An 18,560-nucleotide genomic window follows, 5' to 3' on the forward strand; every position below is an offset into this window, starting at 1 on the left:
AGGTGAAAAAGCTTCACTTATCAAAACATATTTGCTTATATATCATAATTCTGTCCTCCTTTCCATTGGATCATATTCTCTCTCTCTCTCTCTCTCTCTCTCTCTCTCTCTCTCTCTCTCTCTCATTCTCTCTCTCCTCTGCTCAGGTAGGGATGGGTGAGAAACCTATTTGTTTCACATTTTTATGCAGATCTCACTAATTTGCACTTCCCAAAGCGATATGTAATCCAGCGATATGTATCCTTCAAAATTTGAAGCGCAGGCTTCTAACCCCCACCCCCCCAAAAAAAAAACAGTTTAAGAAACCTATATTGGAGGAAGTGCACACAAATATTATTACATTAGCTAAAATGATATCTAGAAATTGATTATCTTAGGGAAATTGCTTGCAAAAAACATGTACATTAGGCAAATCACATGCAACAATGTGTAAATTAGGTGAAATGCACACAAAAATGCATACAATCTTTTTATGAAGGCATTTATCAAAGATTTAGAAACTGAGGTGGAAATGGTGTGAACTGAACCTAAGACTGGAGGAATGAGAACCCAAGATAAGCCAGTGTTGACCAATTCATCCATCCTGATTAAGGGATGCCTAAGACAGATAGATTTAAATAGAAGACAGTTACTCAGGACTATCCATTGCTTTTTATAATGCATCCCTAACCACACTGTTCTTTTAGCCATAAAAATACAGTACAGTTAATAATTTAGCAGGCAGGGAAATTTTGTTTAGCCTCTAAATAGCCTCTGAATAATTGAGAAGGCGTTCTGACACTAGATAGCTTTTTCAGTGCAGCGACATCCACCTCGTGTAAAATGGTGAAGAGAGATTGAAATGAATGAACCATCCCCCGAAGACTCTCGCATTACGGCTTATGAATACGCTCTCCAAATCAGAAGCCAATGAAAAAGAAGACGGCTGCTCATATTCACCAGTGAGAGAAGCCACTTCCCATTCGTTCACTTCTTACACGCAATCTGCTGAAAATCTATGGCTGATAGAAATCAAAGGATGAATTCTTTGGTAGTGACTCTGTGAATTTCTGTATATATATATATATATATATATATATATATATATATATATATAATTGAAGGGTGTTTTTGTTTTTGTTTTAAACTGAAGCACATTGAAATTCTAAAATGAATCAAAGAAGATGAGGGAGAAGGGAAAGGGAGAGTAGGGTTGCAAAATCTCTTAAGGCTAGGTATGCAGAAGATGGGCTTGGTAGCTAAGGAACGGTGCCCACAGGGTCCCCGGATGTTTGACGGTCTATTGGTCCCTGTGGCACCACTGTGATTGCTTCCCCGCTGCCACCAACCTGTTTCTCTTGGGTACACACAGAGTCTAGACAGTTGTTAACATTAAACCAAATAAACAAGTTTATTGTATAAGCATTAACAAGTTTATGGTTTCGGATAATTTTTCTTGTCAGTTTCTTAATCTTAGTTTCTTTACCGGCCTATACCTTCCTAATAACTTCTAACTGATTATCCCAACTGTCTCTCTGACTCCTCTTAACAGATTCTCTCACTCTCTCACATCAAACTATCCCAACCCACAGACTTATCCTCCCTCTCTCTTCTCTAACACCCGACTGACTCCTTAACAACACTAACGCTAACTAACGCTAACTCTAACTCCTCCCCTTGGGTTCCCACTGGCCAATCACTTCACACTCATTTAACCCTTTCCTTATGACCCAGCATGATGTCACCTAGGAGGGCAAGTGCCTGCCAAAACTAGCTTGGTGCCTGGTGGGATAGGAATTGAGCCTTGTTTCTGTTGTGGGCATAGGATTGCTCCTGGTGGTAAGGTGGAAGGTTGGGCTGTGCCTGGTGCTTCAGGTTGAAGCCTGATGGATTGTGGGAGAAGCAAACTGCAAAACCTTACAGGAAATGGTAAGCCTGTGTGATTCTGGCCCACAGATAATAGCCCTTCCCTTGTATAGCCTGAAATCTAAAACCCTGAAACTTTAAATCAAACCTAGAGACCTGGCAACCCCTAGATGGTAGAAAGGAAGGACAGAAGAGGAATGGCACAGAGGAGCTGTTCTTTATTTATTGCCATTTATTAATTGCTTCCCATGAACTGCCATTTATTCATTGCTTCCCAGAAAATATCTAAAAGTGATTGCACAATGAAAACATCAGTAATAAAAGAAATTACAATTTCATATATTTACATAAATGAAAACAGTTTAAAAACAATTATGGACACTCATATGTAAGAACAGTTACAAATCCAACAGAGACCAGGACTGGGATCAAGATTTTCAGTTGTTGGAAAAGGAAGGCGTTCAATAGGTGCCAGAATGACAGTAGAAATGGTTCTGGTCTGAGGGAATAAGTTCCAAAGGGTAGGTTCCACCATGCTGAAGACCCAGTTCTTACACTGCACAGAATGGGCCTCTTGAGAAGATGGTATACAGGAGGGCCTTTCCTGCAGAGCTTTGTGATTTGCAGGAGTGAGACCATTGTTTAGGTTAAGAGATGAGAGACAAAAGGGGATAGTCATGGATACAAAGGAGAGCGATGGGTGAAAGCGGGTGAATGGACAGGTATTGGGTGAACAGGAGAAATGGTGATGTGTGGTGTGGGGGTTGGGAACTGTGGTCTAGGGAGGGGTAAGAGTAGTTAGGAGAAACAGAGAAGAAGATGGATCAGAAATAGCCAGTAGAATTCCTGCCCTTCCGGACACATTCTCCGCTCAAGCTAGGACACATACCAGCTTGGAGCAGAAATGTTCCCTCAGACGAGATCTCTGTGGGAGGCCACAAGATGAACGCTGTTACATTTTTAATGCTCTGTTAACTGTATTGGGTCAAAGGTTCAGAAAGGTGACAGCGAGGGCTACATTGCACTTAAACTTAATCATCTGCTTTCCAGTCATGCAGGTGGAAAACTCCTAAGCCTTTCCAGGATGCCAGCCTCTAGAAAATGTGGTGCTATTTGCCTCATGTATAAAAACTTTTAAAACCAATAAAAGTTACAAGCGGCCATACTGCTGTTTCCACAGGAGACGTACCCAGTGAGCAACAGAACCCAATTTTGCCTTAATATTGGTGAGCCATGGGTAATACAAGGGCCATGAAAATTCAGTTTATATGCAATAGGTTCTCTAACATTGATGGGCATTGCTTTTCACTCAGATAGACACTTTAAAGTGACAGGGTGACTAAGCACTCAGCTAGATCGATGATTTCCACAATCAATCAGTAGCCCAGCTCTATAAATGTTTAGCTAAGAAATGGTATTCATTTGTCTCAGTGGAGCTACCTTTTTATGGGAATTAGCTCCCCGTTACAGAGTTATGCAGAAGACAGGCCTTATAATTGGTCCCCTTTTCCGTCCGATAAAAACTATTCAAGACACTCTCTTTTAAAGTTTAAATAACAAATAACTTTTACTTTGTGTACTTGCACTTGCAGATTAAATATACAACGCAGCTGGGTGTTACTTATGTTACTAATACATATTACATAGTTTTGTATCAAAGATAAATACGGTTGCAGAGTGTTACAGACTGACTAACTCTGAGGCAGACAGCAGCACAACAGAGCATACCTGCTGCTCTAACAGTTAAGACTGTTCATAACTGTCATAACTGTACCAACTGCCATAACTGCCTCAGGCGCATAGGAGCCAACTCCTAGGGGCTAAGGGGTCTTTGCCCCCCCCCAAAAAAATATATTTGAGGGGGGCTCCCCCCAGTTGATGGGCAATGCCATTCAAATGGTGTGTGTCCACTGTCATGTGATCAAATTTCCAAGCCAGGTTGCACCACTAACAAAGTGTCTCAAGGGGGCTCGAAGACTCCTTCAGCTTCTGGGTGGCTCTGTGGGAACGGCCATTCCAAAAAAAATTGCCACAGCCACCCCTTACCCCCATCCCAAGAAATGAAGCCAAATTTCCTGAGGGAAATGCTCAAAGCTCAAGAAAGGAGGGGATGTTGAAGTAGCAGGGGGGGGTGTATTTTATTTTATGATAGATCAGACGGTTTCCTAAAGCTACAGATGCAAGTCAAATACTGTGGTTGGTAAACACCCCTAGTACATATGCTTAGGATTGCACCCTTAGGCCTTTGTTAATTTCTGCTGCATCTGTAGAATCCAACTCTAGATCTTGTGTGATTTCTTTTTCCTGAGAGAAATATGAGGAAAAGTAGCTCTAAGACTAGCTACAAGATTTATTTAAAGCATATGGCTTACAGGTGCCTGACTGTCAGTCTTCATTTCTTACAGAATAGGTACAAAATCAAACACAAGTCCCTACTTTTATCATTTTCCAAGCTAATCAACTTAGACATCAAAGTGGATTTTTTACTCCTCTCTAAACTACCTCCCCCATGGTACTACCAGAGGCGTACCTGCTATTTTACCACAATAGCCACATTATAAAATGCTACATTTTATGCAACCTAAGTACTCGAAGTGTCCAGAGTGAGGGCGAGGTGAGGAGGAAGGGCGAAAAAGATCACACACCTTTGTGCCGTGGTGTGAGAAGGATGGGAGGCTTCCCCTGTGTTTGACAACGGTGGCACATCACCAACATATTTGTCATACACCCCATAGTTTGGTAGGTTATTTTTGCAGAGGGTGGTGTGCCTGGCCTATATACTCAGCAGGGACAGTTTCACAAACCCCTCTGTACGCCTCTGGGTACTATTTCTGTACCCTAGAGCTTCCTAGTTCCTACAATCAGTACAGTTTTATAAATTCATTCTTATGATTCCCACCCCTGTCATATAGCTAAGATGCCTACCACTTTGCACTACACTTTGCACTATAAGCTAGTCAATAGGCTTGGGGAGGGGCTTGGCTAGAGCCAAGATCTAAATGCCTGAAACTCAGTTAAAAATCATTTGATCCAAGCCCACTCAAAGCACACTCACATGCTTATATTTATAGGACAACAGTGAGGGGAGGTTGCAGTGCATTGCCAATTTTGCCTGACAATTGACCTTGTGAATGCTCCACCATATATCAAGATTGCTGCTTCACTGGTGACCAGTCTGAAATACGCCAAACAGAAAATATTGTACTAAGACCTTGACAGATTAAAGCCTTCACAGCATCTGTCAACACACATCTGCACACCAAAATGGCAACTCAGTGGCAGCTTTGCCATTTCACCCTGGTGTGCTTGTGTAACCTACAAACCCAGGTTGCAGAAATATCAGTGCAAAAAAAAAAAAAATGTTCCTTTTCTCTCTCCGCACCTATGTGCCAAAGCTTTGTACTAATGCTGAGCTGAGAGTTCTCATATGATAGGCTTTGGTTTAAATTTCCGGGGGCAGTGAAAAAGATGGGGGGAAACAGCCCTAAAGATAGGTGATTTCTCCACCTCCAAATTTCACTCCACACCCCCAAACTGACCCAAATGGTGCTGATTTTACACCCAGCAAAATGGAGACTACTTTTGGCTAGCCCTGATTTTTTACAGCAGTGAGATAAACATGATCACTTGCAAGTGTTTGCAGACTAAGCCACAGTACAACAGTGCTGTGATATCTGGATAGGAAAATCCTCACAGGTGAAGGGTGTTTCTCCTACAGTGAGTTCAAGCATCACATTGCATTAACTTTTCCTCAGCATACCCAAACATGCATTTTCCTCCTCAGGTTTTTGGGCCTTTCACCTTCATTTCTTTCCCTCCCCTCCTCCTTGTGAAAAGTAATTCCCACTTACTACATCTGTGTTTTCACCCCATTGTGCCTGTCTGAACTAGAGCTCTAAAAAGAAAGAAAAAATTCTTAGTGTTCCTAACTAAAAGGAAATTTCCTCCAAATGTTTTACCATGGTAGGGAATTTCTTTAAAAACATTAAACTGGCTGCTTTTTAATGATGTGTTTAAAATTAAACATTCCCAGATGGGATGTATATTATGGACAAACCATGTCCTTCAGTTCAAGTACCCTGTTTACTTTAAAATCTGAAACTAACTACAAATGCAAACCAGTTTTTATTTTCAAGCACCTGGAAAAAATTACCAAATTCTTAGGTGTGCATTGTAATGAGAACAAATACAGAAGAGTGTGAATTCTTGGGTTTCAATATCTATTTTTAAATTGTTTCCCGAGTAAGCTTTCTATTTAGATTTAATGAGATTCTAACTGCATTTTAAAAAAGAAAAAAAATCCCAGACGATTATTAAAGACATATTCCTGTAGGTTTTGCACACATAGTTTAAACATTTCTTAAACAGTGTTTCAGATCATCGTTGGCATTCCAGATGAGTTATCTTCCTAAATAAGTTGAATTATTAAACTTTTACTAGAAACACACACTGCGGGGGGATTAACTGTTTTTCAAGAGACACAAATCTCTGCAGTTGCTCAGCTCTGACGGATCTGTTTTTTAAATGGTTTGGCTGCCATCCTGCACACAATTAGGCCTCTAAAATCCAATTGATTTGTGATAGAATTTAAACGGCTTGTGTGTGCTGGATTGCAGTCCAGGTGATTTTAAGGCACATTTTTTCCCCTATTATTTTAAAGCCACCTAAAATCAAAGTCTATTAAAACATCACCACATACAGTGGTACCTCTGGATATGAACAGGATCCGTTCCGGAGCCCTGTTCACATCCAGAAGCGAATGCAACTCACGTCTGTGTGTGCGTGGGTCACGATTCGCTGCTTCCACGCAAGCACATGACGTCATTTTGACTGTCTGCACATGTACGAGCGGCGAAACCTGGAAGTAATGCGTTCCGTTACTTCCAGGTCACTGCGGAGCGCAACCCGAAAGCACTCAACCTGAAGAAACTTCAACCTGAGGTATGACTGTACAAGATAATACCAGAAGAGAGAGATTATTGTGATCAACTGGTCATGGGACCTAGGAAAGCTGCTCTGTGCAATCTCCCATAATAGTATTGGGGATTCAGCAGGTGGTTATTTAAAGGTGCATTTATCTGCCCCACTTTTTTTGATAGGTTCTCTAATATTTCCCTGTACTGACAAATGGTGAAAGCATCCAACAGATCCTCTTAACTGGTCATCATGGATTTGGTTAAGGACCAGCACCAGAGGCTGACATAGTCAGGCACCTTCCTAGGCCCATGCCCCAATTGGGGGGGGCACAACCAATCCCTAGAGCCTCCTGGCCTCCTCCTTCTCTTTGCTGCTGCCACCGCCTGTTCACCTGCCCTCACCAAGTGAATGAGCATTGGGAGGAACAAAACAAGGAGCAGTAACCACAGCACATCTTGCAAACACACCTTCATTAGGAGATGGTACGGGTTAAACCACAGAGCCTAGGACTTGCCAATCAGAAGGTCGGCAGTTCGAATCCCCGTGATGGGGTGAGCTCCCGTTGCTCGGTCCCTGCTCCTGCCAACCTAGCAGTTCGAAAGCACATCAAAGTGCAAGTAGATAAATAGGTACCGCTCCTGCGGGAAGGTAAACGGTGTTTCCGTGCGCTGCTCTGGTTCGCCAGAAGCAGCTTAGTCATTCTGGCCACATGACCCAGAAGCCATAAGCCGGCTCCCTCGGCCAATAAAGCGAGATGAGCGCTGCAACCCCAGACTGGACCTAATGGTCATGACTGGACCTAATGGTCAGGGGTCACTTTACCTTTACTTTACAACTAGGCCCAAAGGAAGAAACCAGTGAATGGGCAGTAACAACTGTAGACAGAAGAGGCGGGTACTTAGTGAGGTGGGTCCACTGAGAGAATCTCGCCCAAAGACCCCCAAATCTGGAACAAGCATTGATTTGGTTGACCAGCTAGAGCACTTCAGATATTATCTGTATGGGGGGCAGGGAGTGCTCATTTTACACAATGTTGTCACCACAGTTTGTCATAAGTATCCTTGGGTGGCACTCCTGTTGTTACTGAATCACAGCTCACATCATCCTTGGCTATTGGCTGCGTCATCTTGGGATGTAGCCCAACAACATCTGGAGGCCCACCCACGCTTGCATGGCTTACAGGGTGATCATTTCCCCCACCCGTGGTAGTCTTACTGCAACTTTAGCAAAGGCACAAGCAGAAAGAACTACAGCTTTCTCCTGTCTTGAGGTGTTGGAAAGCAGAAGCTGCTGAACTTTTTGCTACTCAGGCAGCTTCTAAAAGTTCAAAGCTGCTGTCAAAAAAAGGTGGTAGTCCTAGTGGCTGAAAGGAAGTCTCAGAAATGCTGTTTTTTGTCTCTCTTTTTTGTTCCAGCTTTCTCTTCTCATTTATAATCAAGGGCCAAAGTAGACATTCCATTAAGCATATTTTTGCATTTACGCCAGTGGTGGATTTGACCAACACCACCCCAAGCAAAGTATGATTTTCTGCAGGAGGAAAAGATTCAAATCTCTCCCTAGTGCAAGTTACACTGAACACAGGTGCAAGCTATCTCTATACATGTACACGGTTGTGTGAAAGAGCATACGCTTGTTGATTTGTACAGATCAACTATTTGTATATACAGGTGCACAGGTTGTACACTCATTGAATGTAACATGTCGGTGCTCCTGAAGTCTGCTGTAACCCTGACTATCAGCTGATGCAATTTACATCAAAGCCGCATTTTTTAAAACCCTAGATGCAAAGGCTCAAAAAAGACAAATGCCTAAATAAAAACAAGGGAATATACTGCTGGTGTTAGGTACAATACAAAGTGAATGTTTGGTCTCACCATCAAGATCAGAGATCAGGAACTAGGTACCCTGTCAGACTACAGTGTCCATCTCTGACCATTGGCCATGCTGTCTGGGGCTGAGGAAGTTGGGGTCCAACATCACCTGGAGTGCCATAGATTCTCCAGTCCCTGATCTAGATACAGCCTTGTTAACAGGGAGCATCTGGCATTATGAGACATTTAGTGTATTTAGAGCAAACTGGTTTTGTCTACTTATAAGTGGGGAAATGAGGAAGGAAAATCTCCAGAAAGTACAGACTGCAAATCATTTCAAAATGAGATATGTCCCAATCACAGAGGCCATACTGAAACATCACATCATAACTGATTTCTCAATATACAAGTCAGAACATGTCAAGATGAAATGCTTGAGGAACATGGTTAGCTATTATTGTGTTTGCTCCTTCTGGGGTGTGATGGAATGCAGAATGAGCCACATAGCAGGAATTGTTGTTGTTTTTTAAAGCTATAAAATGAAGACACAGGCAGATCTGTTAAATGGCATTCTCCCTTCAGTAGTATACACCATGACTTTGTCCATGGACTTGGACTGCAGCTCCCATCTTCCCTGGCCTTGCTTGCTGGGGCTGATAGTTCAGTAAGATAAACACAGGTTCTCAACACCTGATCTAACTCATGGTGTTTTTTGGAAACTACCGCTCAAATGCTATTGACCAGTAAGCAACTGGACACAAACAAACAAACAAACAAACAAACAAATATCATGAGCAGCTCACACCATCACTGCCCATGAACTGTCACACCATTGCACTTCCTGGATTTTTTTCATGCAAAAATTTGTGCTTCTTTAGTGGTACAACATTTTTCATGATTGGTGTGGACAGGTGTTTCCTTCTGTACCTCTTCAGGGTCATTGCAGCATCTTGTATTACCAGAGCCCTTATTTTTATCTACACATTTGCAACATGCCATCCACACCCCTATTCACTCTGTTTCATTTTATCTGATAATTTTTGTACATACAAAAAAACTGACTATTCGACTGTCCCAGGACCCAATTGCCTCATTCCATCTCAAGCTTTCCTTCTCCATTTTTGGAGGTGGTGGTCAAATGGAACAGTGTTTATATGGGTGCTGGTTATGATATACCATTATTTCAAATAGAATATATAAGAAACGAAATTGGGAGCTGGTTATTTTCATAGGGCTCCTCTGCTCTAAAACTTGTTGACAGATTGGTTCATCAGCCACTGATCTTCTTGTCCTGGGGTCATGATATTGGATAGCAATATCTGTTTCCACACCCTTGTTATGGATACCAAAGTATGTGGTGATGAGTGAATGAGAGCAAACTCTCTCTATAAACCTTCCTTAAGGCAAACTCGGGGTATTTTCACACACATCTCTGAAAAGGTGTAGCAGAAACACAGGGCAAGCTGGCACAGCCTGATGTGATTAATACTTCTCTGCTGCTGTTATCTATAGAATCCTCCCCCAAATGGACTCATATTTTTGAGACATGTTCACACCAATCAATTCTGTCCCCCAGGAAAAGGAACAAGCTAAACGTCCTGCTGATCACTTCTCCCAGTGGATCTTCCTGCTGCTGGGAAGTTTATGCCTGCCAATATTTGGGGGGTGCTTTTAAGCACATCTATTTTTCAGCAAGTCTGAGTGTTTACTCCTGAGCAGAGCCACAGCTAGGGAGGCCTCAAGCCTACTGCTCAAAATAGAGCCATTCCCATTCAACAGGTCCCAGCCAGCCCTTCCCTGGAGTAGGAGAGATAATGACTGGTGACCTGAGTGAGTTCACATTGGCCAATCGACAGGCATTTGACAAATAACAGGAGCCTTAAGCACTGTTTAGGCTCCAGAGAAGAAATGTATTAGGCTCCAGAGAACAAATTAGGAGAAAGAGGAAGACAATCACTAAGGTTGTGTGTTAAAAACAATTTCTTCACTTCTCACAGTCTCTTACATTGCAAGCTGTCTTTAAATAAAAGTGCACACTCTCCCCCACCACCACTATCTAATGCTAGCCAGATAGAACAGAAAAAACCCCAAACAAAACCTCTTCAGATTGCATGTTTCTGTTTCATATCACTTGTCAAGGAAAATGAGATGATAATGCCAAAACTAGTAGTGCTGTTAATAATATTTATTATTTATATGTTTTAAAAAGAAAAGAGATACACATAGATCAACAGAGAGGAAAGGCATTGCCCACAGGCCCATAATCAAAAGGGGGAAGGGGAGTGTGATGGGAAAGGGGATGGCTTTTTCATTGAACACAGCTTGAGGAAGGGCAAAGCATCTGCCTTGCATTCAGAAACCCCTAGCTCATCTCCAGGTAGGGCAGGGGAGACCACCACCAGGAACCCTGGAGATCTGCTGCCCTTCCATGTAGACAATACTCCACTAGATACCGCAATGCTCTGACGCAATGGAAATAACATTTGTCATTGTTTTCAGGTGCTTCATTCTTAAGGTTTCATCTTGCATCCTTTTGGCTTTCAGAGAATATGAAACACCTTTCGGGAAGGATTTTACTTTATGGAAATCCCATATGAGACCTTAAGCACGTGCAGTTTTATTAGCTATATTTTCAAAGCTGGGTTGGGCAAAACTTTAGAGCTGCATCTGAAGAATCTGTGACATTTTCTTTTTTTAGTGCTGCTTGTCTTTATTTCTCAGAAATAAAGACAAAGGCTGCTCTTTAGATAAATCTGGATATACTGCAAGCCCAGTTCAGTGCCTTTTGTCCATAATCCTGTATTTCCTTTCCTTTTTATAAATGACACTTTATTTAGCTCCCTTTCAATATACTGTGTATATTGAATACTATATGTCTACTGCCCCGTTTTTTCTTTTCTTTTCGTTGAATCAGATTCCCATAAATGATGGAAGTGGAAGAGACAGCTGGTTATTGGTAGGCACTCTGCTATCTTGCACTCTCAATTTCAAAAATATATTTTCTTGATACTATGTGCATTGAGTTTCTAGTGCAATAATCATATACCTATGCATTCACAGGTACCTCCTCTCCAATCTTCTGTTGTAGAGATCCTACATTATTTTTAGGCTGCATACACACTAACCTGTTTACAGGACAAAAATGTGGTTTTCCTCCATCTAGAATCATTGGTGCTCATCCTCAACATGCTGCTTTCAATCTAGAATTATTCTAGAGCCTGCTGTCTACAAGGCTGGGTATAGCTTCATGACACATGGGTTTATCCATACTTCCATTTTTCCTGCCACTTTCCCCCCTGGGGAAAGCCATTTTTAGTGCTAAATCAGAACAGAATGGTGATTAATATACACAGAATAATAAATTATACATTCTTTATCAACCTTCTGAGAAAAATGCAAAACATTAAACAAAGCCACAGAGACTTGCGAACTACCCAACCTAAGATGAACTTATAATGTCTAGTTTCAATAGATTTTTCAAATGCTTAACTCAGTCTTTTAGATAAGTTCATGAAGATACCAACAAAAGGTAAGTTTGGTGTTATTCACAATACCCAGAGATGCTAGTGGAGTTGTAGATAGATGTTAATGAAGTTGTAGACGACAGGGTGCCGGCGTTTTGCACCTGTTTTGCCCTGGCAGTCCAAGTAATCAAGAGGCTGCTGTTCGCCCCGATGGGGCCCTTTTACTTGGGCTTGCAGGTAGTCTCTTAAGCTTAAGCCAAGAAAGAGTATTCTCTATAAGACTGAATATCAATATATGTATCAAGACTTTGAGATTAGACCACTGAAGAAGCCCAGAAAACTACCTTGGGCATGTGCTACCTGCAAGGTTGGGTAGTTTGCAGGTCTCTGTGGCTTTGTTTAATGTTTTGTATTTTTCTCAGAAGCTTGATAAAGAATGTATAATTTATTATTCTGTGTATATTAATCGCCAGCGTGTTGCATGAGTCACACCACTTCTATCAGCAGCACAGGTTGCATTTTTCTAGATTAAATCAGAACAGAATGGCAATTGGGTTTTCCACATATTGCAGTTTGTTCCACTTTTCCGCATATTGCAGTTTGTTCTGCATATTGCAGTTTGTTCCACTAAAGAGCAGGTTTTCTGGATGAAAGTGGCAGGCCAAAGGCAAAACCTCTCAGACCCATGCCTAGAAAGCAATGGAAAGGGGGGGGGAATTGTATGGCCCCATGCTTTCTAGGCATGGGACAAGCGGATAGATCCGCACCTTTTCCTCCCTACATGTGTTCTCTGTCAATGAGGAAGGAAGTGGTAATTGCCATCTTGGCATACACCCATTGGTTACATCTGCTTTCAAAGGGGCAAACAGTGGAGTCATGCAGAATCAATCTGCAGTGAGCTTGCGTTTTTGGAAAGGAATAGTTTCTCAGGAAGTGCTTTTCAGGGGGAAAGAATATACAATAGATCTAGATTTTGTGTGGACTATGTGGAAGTACTCAGGGCTCCAATGAGTTTAGAATAATAGGTTGCATGTACACAGCCTAAGTTTTATTATTATTATTATTGTTTATAGCCAGTGGCCATTACAGTACAAATCCTGCCAAACAACCAAGACAGTCCAAAGGTAAGTCAAAACATATATATTTTCAGAGCTGCAAATTTTCATAACTTAAAATGTCTCATTGGCCAGCAGCCATCTAATTTTGAAACCATCTGACTGACTTTCTGAAATAAACAGAATAATCTATCCCTGGGTGAATCATATAAAGGACAGTACAGCAGAATATAGTGTGTGATGTCTCTGATCTGATTCAAGCCATGTATATAATCATTTGTTGGCCCGTTAAAGAATTTACTGGTCAGATTTCTAAAATGAAGTTCGAGAATCAGGGCTCAGGGAGAAGGTGATAGGCTGTGCCTTATGCAAGTGTTCCTTTAGTGATTGTACACATGAATGTCTTTGTATGCGCAATTGGAAGCACTGTCCCTGATCTAGTTCTCGAGTTCCCTGCACACAAAACAGGACAACAGTCAAACCAGAAGAAGTCACCTTTCCAGCTTAACTATAATACAATGCTGTTTTCAGCTGTTTCGTGTAAGAATTGCTTTTGCTGTAATTCTGACTGATCGATTTCCCCATTCTCATCTACTGGACAAGAAGAGAGCAAACCTTACGAAACCAATTTCCAATTATGAGACCCTGCTGGTCTCTGGGGCACACCTGCTGTTTCTTTCAGTTTTCTGGATTCAGCAATTCTCCAAGGGTAAGGGTGGAGTTACTAAAATCCTACTGAATTGATGACTTTCTCTTACACACATGGCAATTCCATACAACACTATGTAATGCCTAGCCAGCTAGAGCAGAAACTTTAGGTTCCATTTAGTTAGTTGTTTTTAAAGTCAGGAAGTTAAATGTGCCATAACAACAACAACAACCCTTCTTTTTTCCACTGCCAGGCTTTAATGATTCTCATACTGGGCGATACAATTGGTCTGTTAACGGGAAATATGTTGAAGGCCCGTTCTTCTTTCCTGAATGAAACACTGGCTGTGCTGACCTTGGCTGGAAGTTTATTGTTACTCACTGTCGTGAAGAGAAAGCAAGAGCCAGTGACAATTTGTTCGTACAATTTAAAATATATTATTGAGCCTTTCAGCCACATTGAGAGTTCTTTAATGATCAGCAGATGTGTTGCCTGTGTCAGTTTTCTTTGGACACAAACAGAATCTGCTCAGCCTGTCCCAGGATCCCTTTGGCCACTCAACTACATCTCAAGGTCCACTGCCTAGCTAATTTGGTGTTTGCTCCCTTGTGTGTCATTATAACAGGGCTGGGGAGCTTCAGCTGTGTTTTCCTGTGACCTGGTGTCACCCTGAAGCAAGTTTGGTTCTTCCCCTCCTCTCGTTCCTCCTCGGTGCTTAACAACAGTCAAATCACCTAATGAGTGGCTTGAGCTACCGCTCCCGAATTATTTTCTTAAAACAAATTGTTCGTTGTTTTAATTCCACAAGTGATATTAACCCACTTTCATGATCTGCAGAAACTGAAAAGGAGGCGAATATTCATACCGTGGTCAGCAGCCATTTTGAAGCAGCAGTAAAGCAGGAGTTGACCAAGGTGGTCTGCAGACAAGTCCTTTTGCAACAAGTTACCACAATCTATACACCCCCCTTTGCTGCAGGGCTGGCAACTGGGGGGGGGTGTACTTTGGCAGCCAGTCATTTTATGAGAAACTTTCAGAAAGTTCTCTTGTGTTCTTCATCAGTAATAGACTCATACCTCCTCGCTCTTCCCATTCCACATTTCTACAGTTCTTTGTTGAAATTTATGTGTGTACAATCATAGACATGAAACACTTTCACTGGCAATGTGAACTAAGAAACTCTGTGATGTCTTTATTATTTGATAGACTCCTAATCTATCCCATCAGCTCAGGGTACATAACACCATAATCATTATTTCAGTTCAGTTAACAAGTGGGGAGGCCTCTAGGCACCTTTACCTATGCCTAAGTGTATTTAGAACCATGAGATCAGGGTTGGCAATGTAATTGCCCCCAAGGCATATCCAGGCTGTCATAGCTTTTCCAGCGTCCTCTTTCTTTTCTGAAATGACGAGCAGCCTGCAGGTGAGATCTAGCCCTGCAGGAAATCATTTCTTTCTCAGCACATTAAGGTAGAATCCTTGCCAATCAACACATGTCTCAGATGAGGGTGGGAACTTAGTGCACAGTGGAAAGCAAAATAACCCTTATTTTGCTAAGAAGGGTTTAGGAGAACGTTAGAACCTCGTGTACTCATAAGAAGCAAAAAGCACACTAAAACTAACAGACTCCAAATGTTTTATTAAGCACATATTTGCTTCCAATGGTATGGTTTTCGTCTCCAGAAATTGCCCTTGCAACTTTCCAAGATGTAACATTTCTGCCCATTCTCTTGTAACAGATTGTCAATGCACCAACATACCCAACATGCTGTAGGCTGCAAATCTTGAACATGCACTGGAGCACTGCAAAGGCTTACTTTCCCTCTCCTTGTATATGCCTCGCATTGGGTATCCAGCAGAGTCACACTAAGGAGGAAGATTCCCACTACTGCAAACTGCCTCTCCCAGTGCAGCGCAGCTTTACTCATGGGATGCTTTTAGCAGGGGCCACAAGGGATTGCAGTGGGGAGGGGACAGCAGGGGATGTTCTTGCATGACAATTATTTTGCTTGGCTAGCACTGGATATAGTTACTCGCATACAAAAAGTAATTTATGAGCTTGGGTATTTGCATGTACACAAAACCTTTGGGATTCTTCTCTCACAAAAATGGGGAAGAGGAGAAAAGGACAATAAAGGTTGACCTGCAAAAACAAACAAGCTGTATTCATGCATCTAGCTGTATAGAGTCACATTTTGTCTTCCTGCCTTTGCAGGTGTGTAAACATCGTTAGTGCTCTCTTGTCACCTTAGGATGCATCTATTCATCTGGACCAGGCTTCCTCAACCTCGGCCCTCCAGATGTTTTGAGACTACAGTTCCCATCATCCCTTACCACTGGTCCTGCTAGCTAGGGGCCATAGGAGTTGTAGGCCAAAAACATCTGGAGGGCCAAGGTTGCGGAAGCCTGGTCTAGACTTTAGGACCCTCCAGACACTAGGTGCTCTGCCCTGTGTCTGCTACTTGTATTGTGATTACAAGTATTTTCTAATTTTAGTGAGGTGCTGAGATGGTTGTATTTTATTGTTTATCCAATTTTGTAAACTGTTCTGATTTTCGAATGAAAAGCAGTCTGCAAATGAAATAAATGCTTGTCACTGTCTCGGGCACTGTGGGAAACTTGCCAGCAGCCTGACTCAGTATAAGGGAAGTTTCCTATGTTCCAGAGTGGCAGTCCTGAAATAGAAAATGAGAGGGGAGGTGGTGGGTCATTGGCAGGAAATGAAACTCTCTTGGTGGATACAGAAAGCCATTTACCATAAATGTTATACCACACATTTACACTTTTGTGGAATCCGGGTCTTTCTACCAAGAAAAATCATAATAAATGATCAAAGTGTATTTTCCAGGAAAAGTCTAGTACACTTCAGTTCTGTTGAAATCAAGGTGAACTCTAGCCCAATCCTAAACTGAAATGCACTGAATCACATTGATCTCAGTGGGATTTATTTCCACATGAAATGTGCTAAAGATTCAGTAATCTGTTTCTAGCAGATTTGTGTGTCTTTGTTCTATTAAGTGTTTTTATCTATCACTGGGTTGCAGTTATGGGCTTCAGAATGCCCCACCCTGAGACTGGGCAAGACAAAGACAGCATTTGAAAATAACTAATATTTGATTCAATAAAACACACATATTATTAAAAAAAAACACCATAGTCTTCTTGTTAAATATGATCTACAGGCTTTTGAAATGTTCATAGTATATATGTGGTCAAATATAGGATTTCCAAGCCAAACAAACACATTAATTAATAAAGGATTACTTTCCTTACACATTCAGGTCACTTTCAGATAACCTGTTTACACAGCATTCATCATGATTTATTTGCACAAAATTTGCAAGAAAGTTAGATGATAATGGCAATTTATTGAGAATTCGTTCTGATTTGTTTGCATCCAAGTTAGACAATGTTGCAACAAGCAGGTGTTATTCCACAACTTCCAGTGCATTTCCCCTTTCTTTATTGCGAAAAGTCTGATTTCGTGGAAAGTGGGTTTGTTGCACAAGCGCGCCAAATCAACGTTTATTGTGTAAACTGAGTTTGTCAGCATATTATTGAATTCCACCCACAAACAGTGAAATGCCCTCAGGGTTTGTGCCTTGTCATTGGGTTGTTCAGGGGAGAAAAGGGAGCTATAGTGGGCTTTTAGTTAGAGCATATATTGCCTTGCAACTAAAATGAGAGTTTACAGGTCTTTAGGAATTATTCTTGAAGCAACAATTTTTGGATTTCAGAATATTGTTGAACTCCTCAATTCAGAATTTATTTTTATTTTTTTCCACTGAGGGAAACCTGGTAGGGATGGGTGAATCTGTCAGTTATGGTTTCTCTCTGTTTCTCTTTTTTCCAGGTTAGGTTCTCCACATTATCACAGTGATTTGCACTTATTTTTAGAAAGTTCTCAAAAAAGTTCACCAGCAGATTCATTAAGTTCAGAAGCTGAATATGCAGAACAGTTTCCCCTAATATAATGTATTTCTGTATGCTATTTTCACTAATGCACACTTCACCACAGTATATGCATTTTTGTACGCATTACTTATCTGATAAACCGAATTGCAAAATTCAGAGAAATGCCAATTTTGAAGAATGGCAGTGTTTCAGTTCACACATTATTTCACATTAGTTAGGCTCACCTTTAAATGTGAAATGAATCAAATTTCTCCCACATCCCTACTTGTATATGACACTGGTCTTGTTTCATTGCTCCCTGTATGTTTGTTATAATTCTACCGTGATATGAAACTTGAGATTCCTTGACATTGCACACATGAAAACCAGAGCAATGCCTGACTTATGTTTCTGAAGGATATAATAACTGCAGACTAATGCAACTCATCAGGTTTCTGATGAACTGCATTCATAATTCATCACTGCTCACAGATGCTAAAAAGGACATAACTGAGCAGGAGAGAATCATGATGTGAACTAAATATTTTGGTGTTAATGCATTTCCCCAGTTGAGTTGAGCTGAGTTGTCACATTTAAGACTGATAATATCAACATAGTACTGCATTGTTTAATTGAGGATAACCAAAGTATATTACAGGAGCTCAAAAACCAATACTTACTGGTTTTCTTTAAACATTTATCTAGGATTTCAAGGCTGGTTACAAAAAAAAATCAATGCAATAACAACAACAACAACAACAACAACAATGCAAAAGAAGCAGCAGGTACATTAATATATGGACAGTACAATCCCACGGTGGTAGTATAAATATAAAAGTAGGTCTATCCAACACCCTGATGAGCTCAAGCTAGCAGGGCAGAAGTGATTACAGAGAAACACTTCACATTCCTATGTCCTTTTT

The 18,560-nt window shown here is 41.3% G+C and overlaps 1 protein-coding gene across 6 annotated transcripts; it reads left to right on the forward strand.

Annotated features, from left to right (window-relative positions):
* Positions 1-1,394: 1,394 nt before the first annotated feature.
* LOC310703049 (uncharacterized protein) lies at positions 1,395-16,806 on the forward strand. Of its 6 annotated transcripts, none has more exons than XR_014523922.1 (6): positions 1,395-1,908; positions 6,733-6,786; positions 8,177-8,343; positions 11,488-11,529; positions 13,111-13,161; positions 14,579-16,806. XR_014523922.1 is itself a non-coding variant. In XM_083495009.1 (5 exons), exons 1-5 carry the CDS (start codon positions 3,724-3,726, stop codon positions 14,325-14,327), a joined length of 501 nt encoding a protein of 166 aa, XP_083351135.1. In that variant the 5' UTR covers positions 1,965-3,723; the 3' UTR covers positions 14,328-16,806. The 6 variants fall into 6 exon arrangements, 1 of the variants encoding a protein (XP_083351135.1); XR_014523923.1 differs by lacking the exon at positions 14,579-16,806 and adding an exon at positions 13,995-14,193 and having other exon boundaries at positions 11,073-11,529; XR_014523924.1 differs by lacking the exon at positions 14,579-16,806 and adding an exon at positions 13,995-14,193.
* Positions 16,807-18,560: the final 1,754 nt, after the last annotated feature.

This window comes from Podarcis liolepis (assembly GCF_965112155.1).
Source record: "Podarcis liolepis genome assembly, chromosome: 3".
NCBI lineage: Eukaryota > Metazoa > Chordata > Lepidosauria > Squamata > Lacertidae > Podarcis > Podarcis liolepis.

Bases quoted from the DNA above. Each gene is read 5' to 3' on its own strand.
- LOC310703049 (XM_083495009.1), top strand. From the start codon at position 3,724: ATGGGCAATGCCATTCAAATG. The intron at 3,745-6,732 runs GTGTGTGTCCAC...CGTTACTTCCAG, and splicing joins TGGGCAATGCCATTCAAATG to GTCACTGCGGAGCGCAACCC. The intron at 13,162-13,994 runs GTAAGTCAAAAC...TTCCACTGCCAG, and splicing joins ACAACCAAGACAGTCCAAAG to GCTTTAATGATTCTCATACT.